We start from the raw sequence: 17,133 nt of genomic DNA, 5'->3' as shown, positions 1-17,133 counted from the left end.
ATTGTGGGCACGTAACCATGGATACCCTAACACCAACTGTGAAGAGGGAGAGGTGATGACCTGGAACCGAATGGTTTCATAGTGTAGAACCCCTGTGTACATGTGTAGCGGTGCAGTCTCGTGAGTAACAACAGGAGATATCAATGGTCTACCATCTATGGCCTCAACGGCCAAGGGTATCTCCTTCTCTCTGATGGGAATATTGTTTCTCTTTACAAAACCAGAGTCTATAAAGTTCTCGGCTGCCCCAGAATCAACCAGGGCGTCTATGTTTTCAACTATACAACTCTCTCCCATATGTAAAGAAACAGGGAGAAGCAGTCGGTTAGGAGGCAATGTAGGAGACTTAGAAATCACACCCAAGGCCAGTCCCCTATAAGGTCTTAGGTGCGAGAGTTTTCCGGGAGCAGAGGACACTCCTTTACCATATGGTCTCTCTTACCACAATATAGGCAGAGTCCCTCCCTTCTCCTATGTAATTTCTCAGTATCTGAGAGTTTGGCAACCCCTAATTGCATAGGTTCCTCTTCAGATACTTTAACACTCTCCGGTATATTAACTCTGGGTTGAATAGGTGTAACAAAACGTCTATTCCTGTTCTTAGTATAGAGCCTGTCACGAATCCTGTTTAACCCTCATTAATGCTCTAGCGGCATTCTTAGACCTTTTCATAGTATCAAAAGTTCTGCGAAAAGCTGTTAGGAAACTGTGAAAGTTATGCACCATAGGTCCATTAGCCTCCCAAATAGGGTTTGCCCATTCAAGTGCTTTGTCGGTAAGTTGGTGCATAAAGAACCCAACTTTAGACCTCTCTGTGGGAAATGAACGTGGATACATTTCAAAATGAAACTCTATTTGGTTAATGAACCCTCTGCATGTCTTAGAATCCCCTCCATACCTAGGAGGAGGCGTTAAATGTGCTGTAGCGTTAGGCATAGTCGATACTTCAGGAAGCAGGGGTGCAGGAGGGTTAGGTGCGGTTGCTGGAATGGTTCTAGCTAAGAGCGTCTGGAGAGCCTGAGCTATTTGATCCATACGGTGATCCTGCTCTACAAATCTAGCCTCATGGGTCGCCATCTGTTGAGCTAAATCTGCGGGGTCCATGGCCCTATCGTAATGTAACGAGTATATACCCCTACACGCAGGATCCAGCCTAACAGAAGACAGTACAGAGGAGAGATACGTCTACCGGACCTTAGAGTGGCCGGACTCGACGTAATAGGATAAGACAGAGTCAGGAACGATCCGAGGTCAAGGGCACAAAGAGACAGCGTAAACGAAAACTAGCCGGGGACTGGTACACAGGAAACAGCAAGCCGGCAAACAGTACAGAATAGGATAAAGCGAAAACGAAGTCAGAATACAAAGCCAAGGTCAAATACGGAGAAACACAACTGAACACAACAAGCACTAAAGGGAACTGTAGCAGAAACCACGATAGGGCAAGGAACAAAGGGAAGAGGGTAAGTATAAGTAGCCTTCAAACTAATGTGATTGGCTCCTGTCACTTCCACTCCCCCAACAGGTAAGTGTATGGGGTGATTGGCATGACAGGAGCCAATGGGAGCCTTTTTGCAATTTAGGCTCCCACTGTCTCTTTAAGAGCGCGCCCGAGATTCGCGGCGCGCTCTTAGCTGCAGGCGGGACACGTGACCGCTTCTCGCGGTCACTGCCCGCCTTCCTGTCTGAACAGTCGGACGAGCCGCGCGCGGCTCGTGCAGCCGCAGGACCGCGCGCGGCTTGAAGAGAGGACCGCGTCCGGCCCCCGGATAAGGTAAGTACCGCTACACACACTCAATGCACCCCTTACAGACACACACACACACACACACTGCATCCCTTACACATACAAACATAGATTCACACAATGCATCCCTTAAACACAACCAGAAACATACAATACATCCCTTACACACAAGCACACACTGCTTTCTATCCCTTACAAAAAACACACTGCATCCACTACATACACACTGCATCACCTACACAAACCGGTACCCCTATACACTACATTCCATAAGTACACACATTTGATCCTCTACACCAGGGGTTCTCAACCCAGTCCTCAGGACCCCCTACCAGTCCAGGATTTGGGGATTACCTGGGTGTGTCTAAGGTGTTTAGAAAAAGGGGGGGAAAACACCTTAGACTCTAAGGTGTTTTTTTTCTTTTTCTAAACACCTTACACACACCCAGGTAATCCCTAAACCCTGGACTGGTAGGGGGTCCTTGAGGACACGGTTGAGAACCCCTGCTCTACACTAACACGTAACACATCCCCTACACACTCCACTCCCTGTCAGCGAACGCATGGGTGAAACATGTAGTTGGACTTATTGGTGGGCCTTATGGGCATACTCACCGTCAGGCATGGGGTCCAGACCTTGAGCTGTGTACGGGGCCCCCAAAAATGGAGCTGCTTCCCGTTCTCCCAGAACATTGAATTTTGTGACCACAGTTACAAACAGCCGCCAGAGAGCCTGTTCTACACCAGAACAGTGCAGCCAGATTGCAGCCAGAGCCCATCATCATCCTCATCTGGTAGTAAGTAGGCAATCTAGTATATTATTCGTGGCATGAATATCTAATTTACCTCACATTAAAGGGACACTAGAGTCCTCAGAACCATTGCAGCTTCATGTCTATAGCCTGTCTCTGTAGGTTTTTTAATGTAAATACACACTGTGTGCAGCACTGGTGTTGGTTCATATGGCAGATCATTTGGGTTGGGCAATTTTTCTTTTGCCTAGGACGGCAAAAATCCTTGCATCGGCCCTGCTAGGACTGCATAGTGATACTGCAGGAGAATAATCTATAAACCAAAACTCCTTCATTAAACTAAAGTTGTTTTGGTGCCTATAGTGTCCCTATAATTGTCCTAACAGAGGTTTAATGTCATACATGTAGCTGAAACCTTAATTCAATGGGTTGAAGGTTAAATTCTATCGAGTTATGGAGACCTCTTTAAGCTAGCAGTGCCCAAAGCATTTGATCTGAAGACTTGATGTCTTTGTGTAACAGAGTAAGATGGAGGACTACAGGTGTAATGTGTAAACAAAGCACACATTTCCTATCCAAATCCTAACTAAAATAAATAAATAAAAGAAACCGATATATGGCTTCATTATAGAAGTCTAAAAATGCAGGTGAGATTAAGAGTAGCTAGTAGATGGATAGGACTTTTGATTTAAAGGGACACTATAGTCACCCAGACCACTTCAGCTCAATGAAGTGGTCTGGGTGCCAGGTTTCTCAGGTTTTAACCCTTCAGATGCAAACATAGCAGTTTCAGAAAAAAATGCTATGTTTACATTTGGGGTTAAGCCAGCCTCTAGTGGCTGTCTTCTGGACAGCCACTAGAGGCGCATCTGCGACGCTGGAGGCATATAATGCCTCCATCGCGCAGAGAGTCCATAGGAAAGCATTGAGAAATGCTTTCCTATTGACAGCTTGAATGCGCGCGCGGCACCTGCCGCACATGCGCATTCGGCTCCGTTGACGTCGGCAGAGGGAGCTGATGTCGGCGAGGGAGGAGAGGTCACCAGCGCCGAGGGAGCCCGGCGCTGCTATAAGGTAAGCTGCTGAAAGGGTTTTATCAGGAGGGGGACCCTGAGGGTGGGGGCACCCTCAGAGCACTAGTGTCAGGAAAACCGTTTTGTTTTTCTGACACTATAGTGATCCTTTAATTATTTTTCTCATGGGGTGATGCAATAGAAAGCCTTTGATTTTGGCCCAACCGGTTTACCTGTATCTGATGGGCATCTGTTTAGCTTATAATATTCTCCAAATATTCCAACAGTTGCCTTCTCTTTCTTTTCTATACACATTTGTTCTGTATTTAACCATACCCAAATTAGCCATAAGGTGTCCCTATACAGTTTAATTAGAGAGGGGGGCCTGGCACCATGAAAAGACGTGTCCTGATTCACCATTCCAGTGCTCCGAGTAAAGAGAGGGCCTCAAACTGCTAACTTGCCGAGGATCCCATGGGAGCTTAATCCCTCTCTGTATGTCACCATAATTAGTCTGATGTTTTTAGTTTCTCGAGTCAATAAGACGCATTGTCTCAGTATTCTCTTGAGAGGTATTCTTACATATCTGATCTCTACCCTGTCAGCTGGAGAAAGACATTTTCTCTTCCCCAGGAGTCCACTATCAGTTGCCAAACGGAAAAAAGGATGGGGGAGTTATGACTGGATTTGCCTTCACATGCTCAATGTTTTCTTTTTATTTATTTTTGAGACTGTTGGATATATTTCACCTTTTGACACACACACACACACACACACACATACACACCGTCTACCCGGTCATAAAATATTGTATTCAAAGAAAATGGAATCAGATTTCAGCAAAACAAGTTCTACAACTGCTTGTTCTTGACAGCCGTTGAACCTTTTTTTCCTAGTAGAAAAGAATACAGTATCACAAAAGTGTGCTCTGCGCGTGACACATTAACCCTTTATAGAAGACATGTCGTAGAATTTTTTGCAAATGTCAAAATCTTTTCTTGACTTTTTAAAAAACATCATCTTACATTTCCAGGACATAAATTGACAGCATTCACTAAATTCAAATAAACTTTTTAATTTTTTTTGGTGTCTAGAGTGTTGCTTCAATGTCCTGGGGATTTTGTTATACACTGTTACAAAATAGTAAACTTAAATATAATCAAAATAACAAAGTTAATTTATTCTGCAGTTGTATTATTTTATTCGTTTACCATTTTTCTTTTTGGATACAAAGTACCTGTGTTCAAAATGCATCAGGTACACGGTTTGTGGGGGGAGGGGCAAGAATGCAAGAGAGGCAACCCAGGACTCCTACTAACCTGATCAGACTAACCCTAATTAGGGAAGTTAATACGGCAAGCAGGAACTGATGCATTGTCCTTTTAATGGACAACTGTCAGCTCAAACATATTTTTGAATATAATAATCTTTTCATCAAGTTTTTAAAGCAAATTGATATTTCAACTATGGTGAAAAAAAAACTGAAAAAAAACTCATTCCTACCTTCAAGGGACATGTAGGCACCCAGACCACTTCAGCTCATTGAAGTGGTCTGGGTGCAATGCCCCATGTCCCTTAACCCTGCAATAGTAATTATTGCAGTTATTCACCGCAAGAAACCGCAATAATAACTACCCATACAGCCACTAGAGAGGGACTTCCTGGATTGAAACAGACCTTTGGTCCTGTATCTGACACTGGTCGTTATGCTCTGCATGAGGACCTCCAGCGTCAGATTTTTTCCCCATAGGAAAGCAGTGAATAATGCTTTCCTATGGGGAACTCCTAATGCGAGCGCAGCCATTGCCGCGCATGCACATCAGGTCTCCCCCGCCGGCTCAGGTCAGTGGGGGAGGAGCATGGGCAGAGCCTGACTGAGCATGGGCAGAGCGCTGAGGGACATTAGCGCTGGATTCAGGTAAGTGGCTAAAGGAGTTTTAACCCCTTCCACATTGCGGGAGGGGGGGGAGGGGCGCTTTTAAACCTACGGCTTTGTTTTCCTGGCACTATATGATCCCTTATGTTAATTAACCCACAACCTTTAAAAAAAAAAATCCCACAAAAGATCAAACTTTAGACATCATGAATAGGGAAGAACAAAAATGAAGGCACCCAGGTATTAATAAAAGCTAATGAATAAAAAGAAAGGAAGGGAACAAAGAAGGGACTGTGAAAAAAAATGATTTAAAAAACACCAAACATGACACAGTACCACTTTAGGATTTCAGAAGCCCGTTAGATTCCAACTTTTGTATACATACACAACAAGCAAAAAAGCCAAACATTTCTTATTGAATGTTAGGGTCTTATGGTCCTATGTATTTATTATTGACAATGTTTTATTTAACATTCCATGAAAGAAGAACACAGAACATAGTACAGCTATACACTGCACAAGTCAATGGGTTAATCTGATTGGCGCCAGTCGTTTAGCGAGACATGACACTTGGTATCATTAGGCATATCAATCATGCCAACAAAAACTTGGCTAATTTAAAGTTTATCCACTTTACTTTTGAGTGATTTCACTCTGGTTGGAAACTTGTTTTGGCGTGACGGTTAAATTGTGGCTGCCAGTAAGTGGCGTTTGGACATAACTTTGAGGTCATACCATAAAAATACAGGCAGACTTTAGTAAAATCGATGTGATCATCAACATAAAAGTTTTTATACCTACCCCAGTGCTTCTGCATAGGATAAACAAATAAATAAAAACTTTTTGCGTGATACTGCAGTTGTACTCTGTATAAATACAATATTTTTGTGATACAAAAACGCAAAACAATTTTAAAGTTCAATATAATTTTTAATATTAAGACAAAATATACAAATATTTCACAAATTAAAATACAAGTATTAATAAATCCAACATAATAAATTACCGTGAACAATTATAACCAATATACTATCTTTTTAATAATCTTGATTTTTATGTTTAAAGGAACACTTTAGCGTTAGGAACACAAACCTGTATGCTATAGTGTTCTCCTCTGCATTTAGTTTATGTCCCCCCCTTAACCTAAATAAAAAAGTTTTACTTACCTTTTTTTCCCCCAGTGCTAATATTCAGTCCCTGCAGCCGCTCATTCTGCCTCCTGCGATGTCACATTGACCCTTCTCTCGTCCAATCAAATACTTCTAATAAAGGAACATTAAGGACGAAAAGCACATGCACCACTAGCACTGTGCCCCTCCAATCATATGGAGGTTAGCTGTGAGAATTAATCTAGAAGGGCCTCTATTGGCTGTCAAGTAGACAGCCACTAAAGACGTAGCCAACCCTGCTATGCAAGCATTTCTGTATCTACTAAAAGGCCATGTTTTACATTAGAGGGTTAAAAGCAAAGGACCACTACAGTGTGTAGGAGATTGGGAGATTTCCTCCTGCAGTTAGATTGTTTGAGAATGTTCTGAGATGGTTTTCTATGCTACTTGGCTAATAACGAGAGCTTGTATTGCCTCTGGCTCTTTAATGCCAGGCTCTAATGAGATCCAGAGTACATTATACATCACCATAGCTACATCCGAACCAATGCTGCATACTTGAAGGGACACTATAAGCACCCAGACCTCTTCAGCTCATTGAAGTGGTCTGGGTGCACTGTCCCAGGACCCTTTACCCTGCAAGCATTAATTCCACCTCTAGTGGTTGTCTACCAGACAGACACTAGAGGTACTTCCGGGTCAGTAACTGACTCTAGACGTCCTCACACTAAGGATATCCAGCATCACCCAAAACCTCATAGGAAAGCATTACACAATGCATTCCTATAGGGGAAGTCCTATTTGCGAGTGTGTCTTTCGCTACGCATGCCCATTAGGTCGCCCATGCCGGCTGATTTTGGTTGCCTAATTCACGATGGATGTCCTCACACTTTCCATTAACCCCTTCTGCAGCAACGAGGGGGGGTACGAGGGAGGGGGTCACTATAGTTTTTATGCCTTAATGTTGGTAGCGGGGCAGAGAGCTGGCATTCACCTTAAATCATGTTAGGATGAGGCTAGGTGTGATTGTTGACCTGGCTTCCTTATGACCGACAATGAATTAAGGCTTCGATGTAATAGTTTTGGCTAAGCATTCTTATAAGATTGAAATATTTTTGGATAAACGTTTGAAAGTTATTTAATGTTTTGAAAATGTTTTTAAGAGTTTGCTTGTTTTATATGCTATATTTTGTTTATATTGCATATTTTTAAAAAATAGTTCTAAACGTTTAATTAAAATTGATTATTAAATCATTTGAAAAGCTTGCCCAAAATTATTAAATCAAGGCCTTTGTATGTTATATTATAAATAGTAGTAAATACACATGAATTATACTACCAAACAGTTAAATATTCTATATACCCATTTCTGCATTGTCTTTCTTTAAAGTGAACTTCAAGTATGATGTAAAACTGAAGTGCTTTGAGTTTGATTAGGAGAAAATAAATTGCAAATCAGTTCCTACTATGATTGACATTAAAGGGTTAAAACCACATCAGTGGATATAAAGTTGTCAAGGTGCCTGGAGTCTGTATGTGAGTGTTTCGCCATGTAATGCTGCACAGAGATTAGCCCCATAGCTACCACCACCTCCGGGAGCGCAATAGGGGTGTCCGGGCTGGCTAATGTCAATTCTGTGCAGCTTGCCAGTAATTGGCTGAGAGCGGTCAACTTACGCTCTTAGCCAATAAATGTCAATCGTTGCGGCTTCTAGCTTCGGCAGAGTCTGGAAGTGCGTAACTGTACCACAGGAAGTATTGGAGCCCAGTGGACACCCAGGTAAGTGAGCAAACCATTGCGAAATGGTTTGCCCCATTAACGGGGAACTGAGCCAGGATATTCATGGCATCATAACCACTACATCGGGCTTTAGTGGTTATGATTATTGGACTAACCCTTTAATCTAGAATTGTGGCAATCTTCGCTGAAAGTAGACTTTCGTCTAACATTGACAATCTGAAAGATAAAGAAAAATATAACTTACAAAGGCATGAAGTTTAAAGTAAATTGTCTACTATTTAATTATTTGTATATACATTTAACATGCCGGCATTTTGGAAATTGTGAATTTGAATTTTGCAATGGTTACTCATTCAATGTAACGGACATATTGCTTATTATAACAATAAATTAAATCAGACCATTTTATAGATAACTTCTGCTGCAAATGTTTATTTAAAAAGCCATATAGTAACTTTAATAATATAACAGTATAACAGAACATATATAGTTCTACTAAGTGGTCAAAGTTCTCAGGAAGGGAGACTGTATGATACAAGAAAGCCAAGCTGATGGGTAAAGGAACACACACCTTTCATCCATTAGCACCCCAAGAGGAGTCCTTGGCTTTAAAGGAACACTATAGTCACCAAACAAACTTTAGCTCAATGAAGCAGTTTTAGTGTTATAGCTCATAATCCTGCAGTCTAACTGCTCAAGTGTTGGTACATATTTACCCCCATTCAAATGGGAGGTTACTGCCTAATAATGGTTAGTACAATTCCGTTGAGTAGAAGATAGTAGATACAGAACAGTTTAACCCCTTAAGGACCACACTTCTGGAATAAAAGGGAATCATGACATGTCACATGTCATGTGTCCTTAAGGGGTTAAGACAAACACATCATCACAAACTGATCATTTTATTTTAATGTAACAAGTGTGTAGGCAGCAGAACATCACAGGTCTGGGAGAGTGGAGACAGAACCAGGATAGCGATGGAAAGAACAGTCCTAACTGTGGGGTTAGCCTCACTGCCTCTTACCCAGAGATGGTTCTCCAAAGCTCTCTATGAGCAGGATTTTCACAAATTGAGAAAACAACTATAGCAGGGGATCCACTGGTGCTCTACAAGTTCTGAAATGATGTGGGTACAGTTGGCTAAGGACTCAACAGCAAGACACCTATCCACAGTAGATCCTACACATAACATCATCTATCACCAATGCAACCATGGAGGTCTGTGTCACGGTTCTCCCTGTGCCATCCAGACGGCTAGACGTTGCCACCCCACAGGTGTCGGTTATTGTTCCTGTCAAGCACAGATTCACAGCCCAGGTGGCTTCTTACCTGGTTACCGTGGGCTGTGATTATCTGCAATCATGTACATTATGGTCGTTGCTGCCGCCAAAGAGTAGTGGGAGCATAGGCGTGCGCAGCCTATTGCATTAGGGTGTGCACCCTAAAGCACAAGCACACGCCGCGTATATATATGTATGTATGTATGTATGTGTATATATATATGTGTATATATACATATACACATATATACACACACACACATACACTGCTGTGTGTGTGTGTGTGTGCTGTTAGTGTGATGTGTGTGTGAGGGTGCTGGTAGTGTACTATGTGGGTGAGGGTGTTTGTGTGTGCGCGCTTGTGAGGGTGCTGTTAATGTACTGTGTGTGAGGGTGCTGTTTGTGTGTGTGTGTGCACTTGTGAGGGTGCTGTTAATGTACTGTGTGTAAGGGTACTGGTAGTGTGCTGTGTGTGTTTGTTAGGGTCCCGTTTGTGTTTGTGAGGGTACTGTTTGTGTGCTGTGTGTTAGGGTGTTGTTTGTATAATGTGTGTAAGGGTGCTGTGTGTTTTTGTGAGGGTGCTGTATGTGTGGGTGCTGTATGTGTGTAGGTGTTGTGTATGTCTGTGGGTGCTGTATGTCTGTAGGTGCTGTGTATGTCTGCGGGTGCTGTATGTGCTGTGTATGTCTGTGGGTGCTGTATGTGTGTTGGTGCTGTGTATGTGTGTTGGTGCTGTGTATGTGTGTGGGTGCTGTGTATGTGTGTAGGTGCTGTGTATGTGTGGGTGCTGTATGTGTGTAGGTGCTGTGTATGTCTGGGTGCTGTATGTGTGTAGGTGCTGTGTATGTCTGTGGGTGCTGTATGTGTGTTGGTGCTGTGTATGTGTGTGGGTGCTGTGTATGTGTGTGGGTGCTGTGTATGTGTGTGGGTGCTGTATGTGTGTGGGTGCTGTGTATGTGTGTATGTGCTGTGTATGTCTGTGGGTGCTGTGTATGTCTGTGGGTGCTGTATGTCTGTGGGTGCTGTGTATGTCTGTGGGTGCTGTGTATGTCTGTGGGTGCTGTATGTGTGTGGGTGCTGTATGTGTGTGTGCTGTATGTGTGTGTGGATGCTGTGTATGTCTGTGGGTGCTGTATGTCTGTAGGTGCTGTATGTGTGTAGATGCTTTAAGTGTGTGGGTGCTGTATGTGTGTGGGTGATTGTGGGGGGTGGAGGTGGGGGTACATTACTCAATATCCCCCCTCCCTTCTTACTTTATGTGGGGAGGGGGGATTCTTGTTCCTTGCTACATTCCCTGGTGGTCCAGAGGAGGTGGGGGCAGATCAGTTAATATCCCCCCTCCCTTGCTACCTTATGCCTGGGAGGGGGGATCCTTGTTCTGCCATCCTTCCCTGGTGGTCCAGTGGTGAGTGAACTCTAGCCTGCAGGGCTAGAGTTCACTCTCGCGAGATCTGAGCGTTGCCGCGGCAACGCTCAGATCTCGCGAGAGGAACCCGGCGGAGCTGCTGGCAAGAGCTCCGCCGGTCCTCTCCTGCCTCCCTCACTGCCTGTGGGTCGGTGGGGAGGGAGGCTGAGAGCAGAGCCGGCTCTGCATGAGCCGGCTCTGCATGAGCCGACAGGGGGGATCCTGAGATCTCCCCTGCCGGTCTCAATACACAGGCGTGCCGCGAGGATTAGGGTGTGCCCCGGCACGCCTATGAGTGGGAGTTTGAGCGCAGGACTTGTTTTTTTGTATTTGTATTCACTTTTGTATCACACAGCAATGTTACAATGCTGCCGTCCATCCAATGTGTTCCAATAAGCATTTAGGGGTGTATATAAAAAATCCCCCTCTCTGTCTCATTAGAGATATCTTGGTTTTTACAGTATGTATTGGGGCTGATGTGTACTATGGTACTGCGTAACTCCCCTCTCTCTTCTGAGACGACCTACCCCACCTTATTGTCCCCCTGGTTCATTTTGTTTTTCTTAAAGTATTCTGGGCTATTGAGATTAGAGTAATATCCTGGCCAGCTAGTGAGGATCAGGCCCCAGGGAGAGTGAGCAGCTTAGCGGACAGGGGCACATGTATGAGTGTGGGATGGATAAAGCATGATTGGCTATATGCTACATGTGGGAGTGTGAGATGGGAGGAAGTGGGTTGTGACAGATTAGACTGACCTCAGTGCCACTTAGGAGCCGGGCCAGCAACAAGTTTCCCGCCCACCCTTCCTTTGCTGTTTTAGGCCCGGGGGGTTGTCACAGCGAGGCGGGGGGGTGTCCTTGCCAAATAAGGGATGGTTTGGTAGATTAGATGAAAAAGGGGGATAATGGCCGGGTCTCATCCTCCCCCTGTCTCTTATGGTGAACCTGGAGGAGGTACCAGGTTGGACGTGTCCCCACTGGGTTGTAAGTTGACCAGTGGGGAGCATTATGGTTGGGCCCCACCGAGTGGGTGGGGAGCCCTGAAAAGGAAGATGTTTTTATTCTGCCGAAGGGGGGAGGTGAGAGCCTTGGGGAAGTTAGATTGGCAAGGACGGTTTCTTTGGTTACTGTATGACTATATGCAAATTGTTTATGTTAATTTATGATAATTATTATTTCGTTATATGTTAAAAGGAGTTATACAGTATTTGGTTGTGTTAATAAATGCTGTGGCCTGTTTTCTCCAAGAAGTTGTCTGTCGTTATTTGAAGGGGTAAGTTATGGTTTTATGGGGGATGAAGGGAATGCTATCCAATGCCCACTACGTACATACAAGCATTTACTACTGAGGTTGCCAGGCCTGCAAGTTTACAATATAACAATATGACAACTAGCCAAGTTTGACTGTTATACATGGAAACTGCATGTCCCAGTTTCTGTTATCACTGCATAATGCTATTCAGTTCTGTGATACCAATCTATACCTGCATTTGTGGACCTCTGTGTCTAATGGTGTACCTTTTATAGCATGTTTTTACTTGAATTCACAAGAATAAGAACAACAGGTTTCCTACCGCACATCACAAAATACAATGTTAATGCAAATTATTATTACAGAAAGTGTGTCCTTCCTACCTGCAATGTGTAAGCTCCACGTATTGTGTGTCCACTCGTTGTTTCCTCGGCAGCAGTAGTAAAGCATCTCAAAACTTCAGGGTCTTGCTTATATGTTCCAGTCCATCTCACTCTTCTTCCACTTGACCAAAAGTTTGAAGTCCTTGTATAAGTTTTCATATATCATAAGAAATCATTAAAATGTCCCCAAACAGTGGTAAGTTGCACTTGTTGCTTGGCTGGATCATTTCTCTTTTGCGATTTATGCATTTAAAAGGGAACACTATAGGTACCAAAATGAACTTTAGTTAATGAAGCAGTTTTGGTGTACAGATCATGTCCCTGCAGTCTCACTGCTCAATTATCTGCCATTTAGTAGTTCAATCACTTTGTTTATACAGCCCTAGTCACACCTCCCTGCATGTGACTTGCACAGCCTTCCTAAACACTTCCTGCAAAGAGTTTTCTAATGTTTACACTTCCTTTATTGCACATTCTGTTTAATTCAGAATTTCTCGTCTCCTGCTCTGTTAATAGGTTGCTAGATCCCGCAGGAACCTCATATTTGTTATTAAAGCTATTAAAGAAAATAAAAACCTTTTTTTTTCATGCAGGCAGTATGAGTCACAGCCAGGGGAGGTTTGGCTGGGGCTGCACAGACAGAAAGAAAAGTGATTGAACTCCTAAATGGCAAAAAATTGAGCAGTAAAACTTCAGAGGCATTATCTATATACAAAAACTGCTTAATTTAGATTAAGTTGTTTTGGTGACTGTAGTGCCCCTTTAATACTCTTTAGTGAATCAGAGTTCTTAGAGAATTTTTTATTTTTGAGTTTTAACCATTCCTCTTGTTTTAGCGTCTTATGGTTTAAAATATGTCGTTTTGCTTTTATTCCTTATATCCTAAGCAAATGAATCTTCTTCCCAGGATTACTTGCACATGCTTTACAAGTGTAAATGAGAATAAGATGCCCAGAGTACATATGCATGACCTTCCTTACACACAGCAACTACGATGGATTAAAGAATTCCATGAAAACATTTAAATGAGAACACTGGGATTTACATACTGAAATTCTGGAAATGCTATAATTGATATAGGACACAATAATTGTGTGGGGGCAGGATTTACGTTTAGTTTAAATAATGTTGTACAATTAAAGATTTACTTTTTAAAAAAAAAAAGGGTAATTTTTGCTACGCAACATTTCTCACAATTTTAGAATTTACATTTTTGTAGTGTTGTAATTGTTCCACTATAGCACTGTCGCCTTAAAAATAACATTGATAGTTATTGGCAATACATTGCGTTCCACAATATTTTTTTTTACCTTTTGTAAATGATGTCTGTGAAACTGATCTCCGATGCATTGTAGTTTGCGTCCAATTCGACGCTCTGTGCTCTGTTCCTGCCTCCTGTAAGCCAAATGGTCTCCAAGCGAGTACGTAGGATGCTGTAATATGAACCCAGCATTTCCTGCAAGACACAAATATTGGCCCCATTGTATTATTCCAGCTTTTACAACATAATATTTAGGACAAAGCTCATGTTAATTTTTGGAGCATTTAATAGATTTTTATATTGTCTACTTACCCACTATATTGAACAAAAATGTGTTTGAGAGATCAGTAAAAATGAAATGCAGAGATTCTCACCACAGTATTTTCAGAACCATTACAAACACCCAGACCACTTCATCTCAGTGAGACACTTTCATCACCATAACTGAGTAAAACTATGTCCTGCAATCATACTCTTCTGATAAAATTTGTTTGGAGGAGCACAGTGTTTGACTGCATGCACACTCTCCAATTCAATGTTTCTCTAGGAGAAGCACTTGATGACGAAATTGTGGGTGACATCAACATGTTTGCTGACATCACCGGAGGGAAGCTGGAGGCACCAACTAAGGAGTTCTGCCACTGGAAACGTGGTGATATTTAGATTACTTTTTACAGGACAAAATGGGGATGGACACTGTGCACATTGCAAGAAGGGAGCCTATCGTCCCGAAATAACGATTGTTATTTTCAGAACCATAGGATCTCTTTAAAAAAAAAAAAATTGAATCTACGAGTGCCAATCATTGTTAGAAGCTCTTCCATTTACACCTGACAGTCAGGATAGAGAGAGCACAAGAAAGAAGGACAAGCAGAAACAATGCTTCTGTTTCTTCTCCTTCAATGTAACGTGTGCCTTACTGTGCCAGGATCAAACTGCATTGTTACGTCAAATGCTACATGTTTACAATATACGTTTAAAAAGAAAACAGAGCAATGTGTGAATCACGTTTTATTTCAGAAACAAGAGCAGTGCATTACTAAAACAACATGTGTCGTCTTGACTTTGGCTAAAGGATCTAGTTACATTGTTCATTATAAAAATGCCTGCTTATTATGGCTGAATCATCCACAATGCCGGTAGTCTGACTCCCATATTGCACAGCAAAAACATATAAGAACTTTGACAGATAGTGACAGCTTTCTCATTATTATGTCTCAACACAAGGGGTTTTCATAAGAGGTTTCTCTAGGTTTTTGTTAAACTGATTGAAAATAGTTTGCCTTAAAGGTGTAAACACACACACACACTTTAATCACTACAATAGGCTGTAGTGGTTATGGTGTATATAGGGTTCCTTTAAAATATGGTAAAGTTGGGTAGCTTCACACAGAGCTTTTTCACAGCTGAGCAGTTAAGAGTGTACTATATTATTTTAACATATTTTGGCAGTGATGTTTGCCCTGTGTTCTAGAAGCTACATCTCAAATAATCACTGAGGCCCCAAGCCAACGTACCTAATTAAAGCCACATTATTTTCCATTTTAGTTTATAGTCATACAGCAGATATCTTTTTTGATTATGGTAATTTTGTTGGCGTTTTTAGTGTAATCTGCAGAAGGCTGGTGTCCAGAATGGGCAATCGTTGTTCAAAAGGTTTATTGGGGTGTTGAATGTCATTTTGTCAGACGTTTAAATTCTGATTCCCTTTAATGGGTTATGCTGACATGTTATGCCAGTTACGAGTGCACAGACACAGACTGCAAGAAACATGCATCATTTAGGGCTTGACACAACTTATTAACAAGTTAAGAAAATATCCCAGACTCCAAAACCCTTGGGTCATATCAGCTGCAATTCATCAACTTCAACTCTCAAATTTAGATACTGGTAACTTAACAAGGACAAAAACCAAAGTTGACAAAAAAAATTGCTACTTCAGCTTGGTTACTCACAAGCTGCTGCAAGGCAACTCATAAACCATTCCATAAGAAATAAAATAAAAGAAGAGTTAATTTTAAAGGGACACAATAGTCACCAAAACTACTACAGCTTAATGTATTAGTTCTGGTGAGTATATTCATTCCCTGCAGGTATTTTCATGTAAACACTGCCCTTTTCAGAGAAAAGGTAGTGTTTACATTGCCCCCTAGGGACACTTCCAGTGGCCACTCCTCAGACGGCCACTGGAGGTGCTTCCTGGAGCAGTGCTGCACAGACTACAGCACTGCCATTGAGCATCTCTGCGCTCTGCATGGAGAAGCTGAATTTTTCTCAAAGAGATGTATTGATGCCATACATCTCTATGAGGAGGTGCTGATTGGCCAAGCTGGCATTGGACCAGTTCCCGTCCTGCCTCCTTGTCGATTTCAGCCAATCCAATGTTTTTCCTAGGGGGGGCAAGCCACCTAAATGGTGGTTTTAGCACTATAGGGTCAGGAATGCATGTTTGTGTTCCTGACCCTATAGTATTCCTTTAAGTGTGCTATTTGTATTTATATAACACCGGCATATTCACTGGGTTTGGTAACATGTAGCACTGGCAAATTACTTTGTTATGAGTGTGATGGGGTTATTTTTTTAAAACTTTTTTTAAGGCTAATCTTTTTGTATCCAGTCATTTACACTCAGCTTTGAGAGAAGGGTCAATCCTCAACTTGGGAGATGAAAGAATGAAAAATGTTGTCAAATCCAGAGTTATGTAGACGTAGAATGCACTGTGTTTAGGCACCTATGGATTGTGAACTGAGCCTCCAAACTTAGGCACCAATTCAGCACTACTTAATGGGGATCAACTTGTTGCAGGTACCAAGAACCTCAAAGAATGAATCCGTTATGTGGAGGTATAATATGTTATTTAACCTTACATACCTGCTAAAGAGAGGTGGATGTATACCTAGAGATTTCAGCATAGCGTGTATGCATACCTTGTTGTGACTCCTGGCCACCTCAACTGTTTGTCTGCGGCCCATGTGGACTTTATACCATCCCCACCACTACCTTATTTTTGTTCCCACTATACATCATCTCCTTTGTGACTTCTATACAACGTTTTCACTAAAAATTCCATTACCTCTTATTATATATTATATATGTTCCAGTTTATTAGGTGCCAATGTTTTAAGCAACCATTTATCAAACTGCAGGCTCCCCTTTATCATTTTAAGCATTATTTATATTTCACTCCAATCAGCAGAGTGTTTACTGGGACGTTATCTACATAGTTCTACCGAGTTTACTTTTATTAATAAAAATTAACAAAGCACATAAGCAATTTCTTGGATATCTTTTCTTTGTCCTCCACTAGCATCCCGG

At 42.2% G+C, this 17,133-nt stretch overlaps 1 protein-coding gene across 2 annotated transcripts in view; it reads right to left on the bottom strand.

Moving 5' to 3' along the window:
* The window catches only part of BMF (Bcl2 modifying factor), a 47,121-nt gene that overhangs the window by 14,012 nt on the left and 15,976 nt on the right, over positions 1–17,133 (bottom strand). For both annotated transcript variants that reach the window (XM_063440223.1, XM_063440222.1), the window contains exon 3: positions 13,868–14,013. In XM_063440223.1, the coding sequence (XP_063296293.1) occupies positions 13,868–14,013 (146 nt within the window). The remainder of the gene's footprint in view (positions 1–13,867; positions 14,014–17,133) is intronic.

This window comes from Pelobates fuscus, chromosome 13, assembly GCF_036172605.1.
Source record: "Pelobates fuscus isolate aPelFus1 chromosome 13, aPelFus1.pri, whole genome shotgun sequence".
NCBI classification, from domain to species: Eukaryota; Metazoa; Chordata; class Amphibia; order Anura; family Pelobatidae; genus Pelobates; species Pelobates fuscus.
This window is presented reverse-complemented; position numbering and strand designations above follow the sequence as displayed.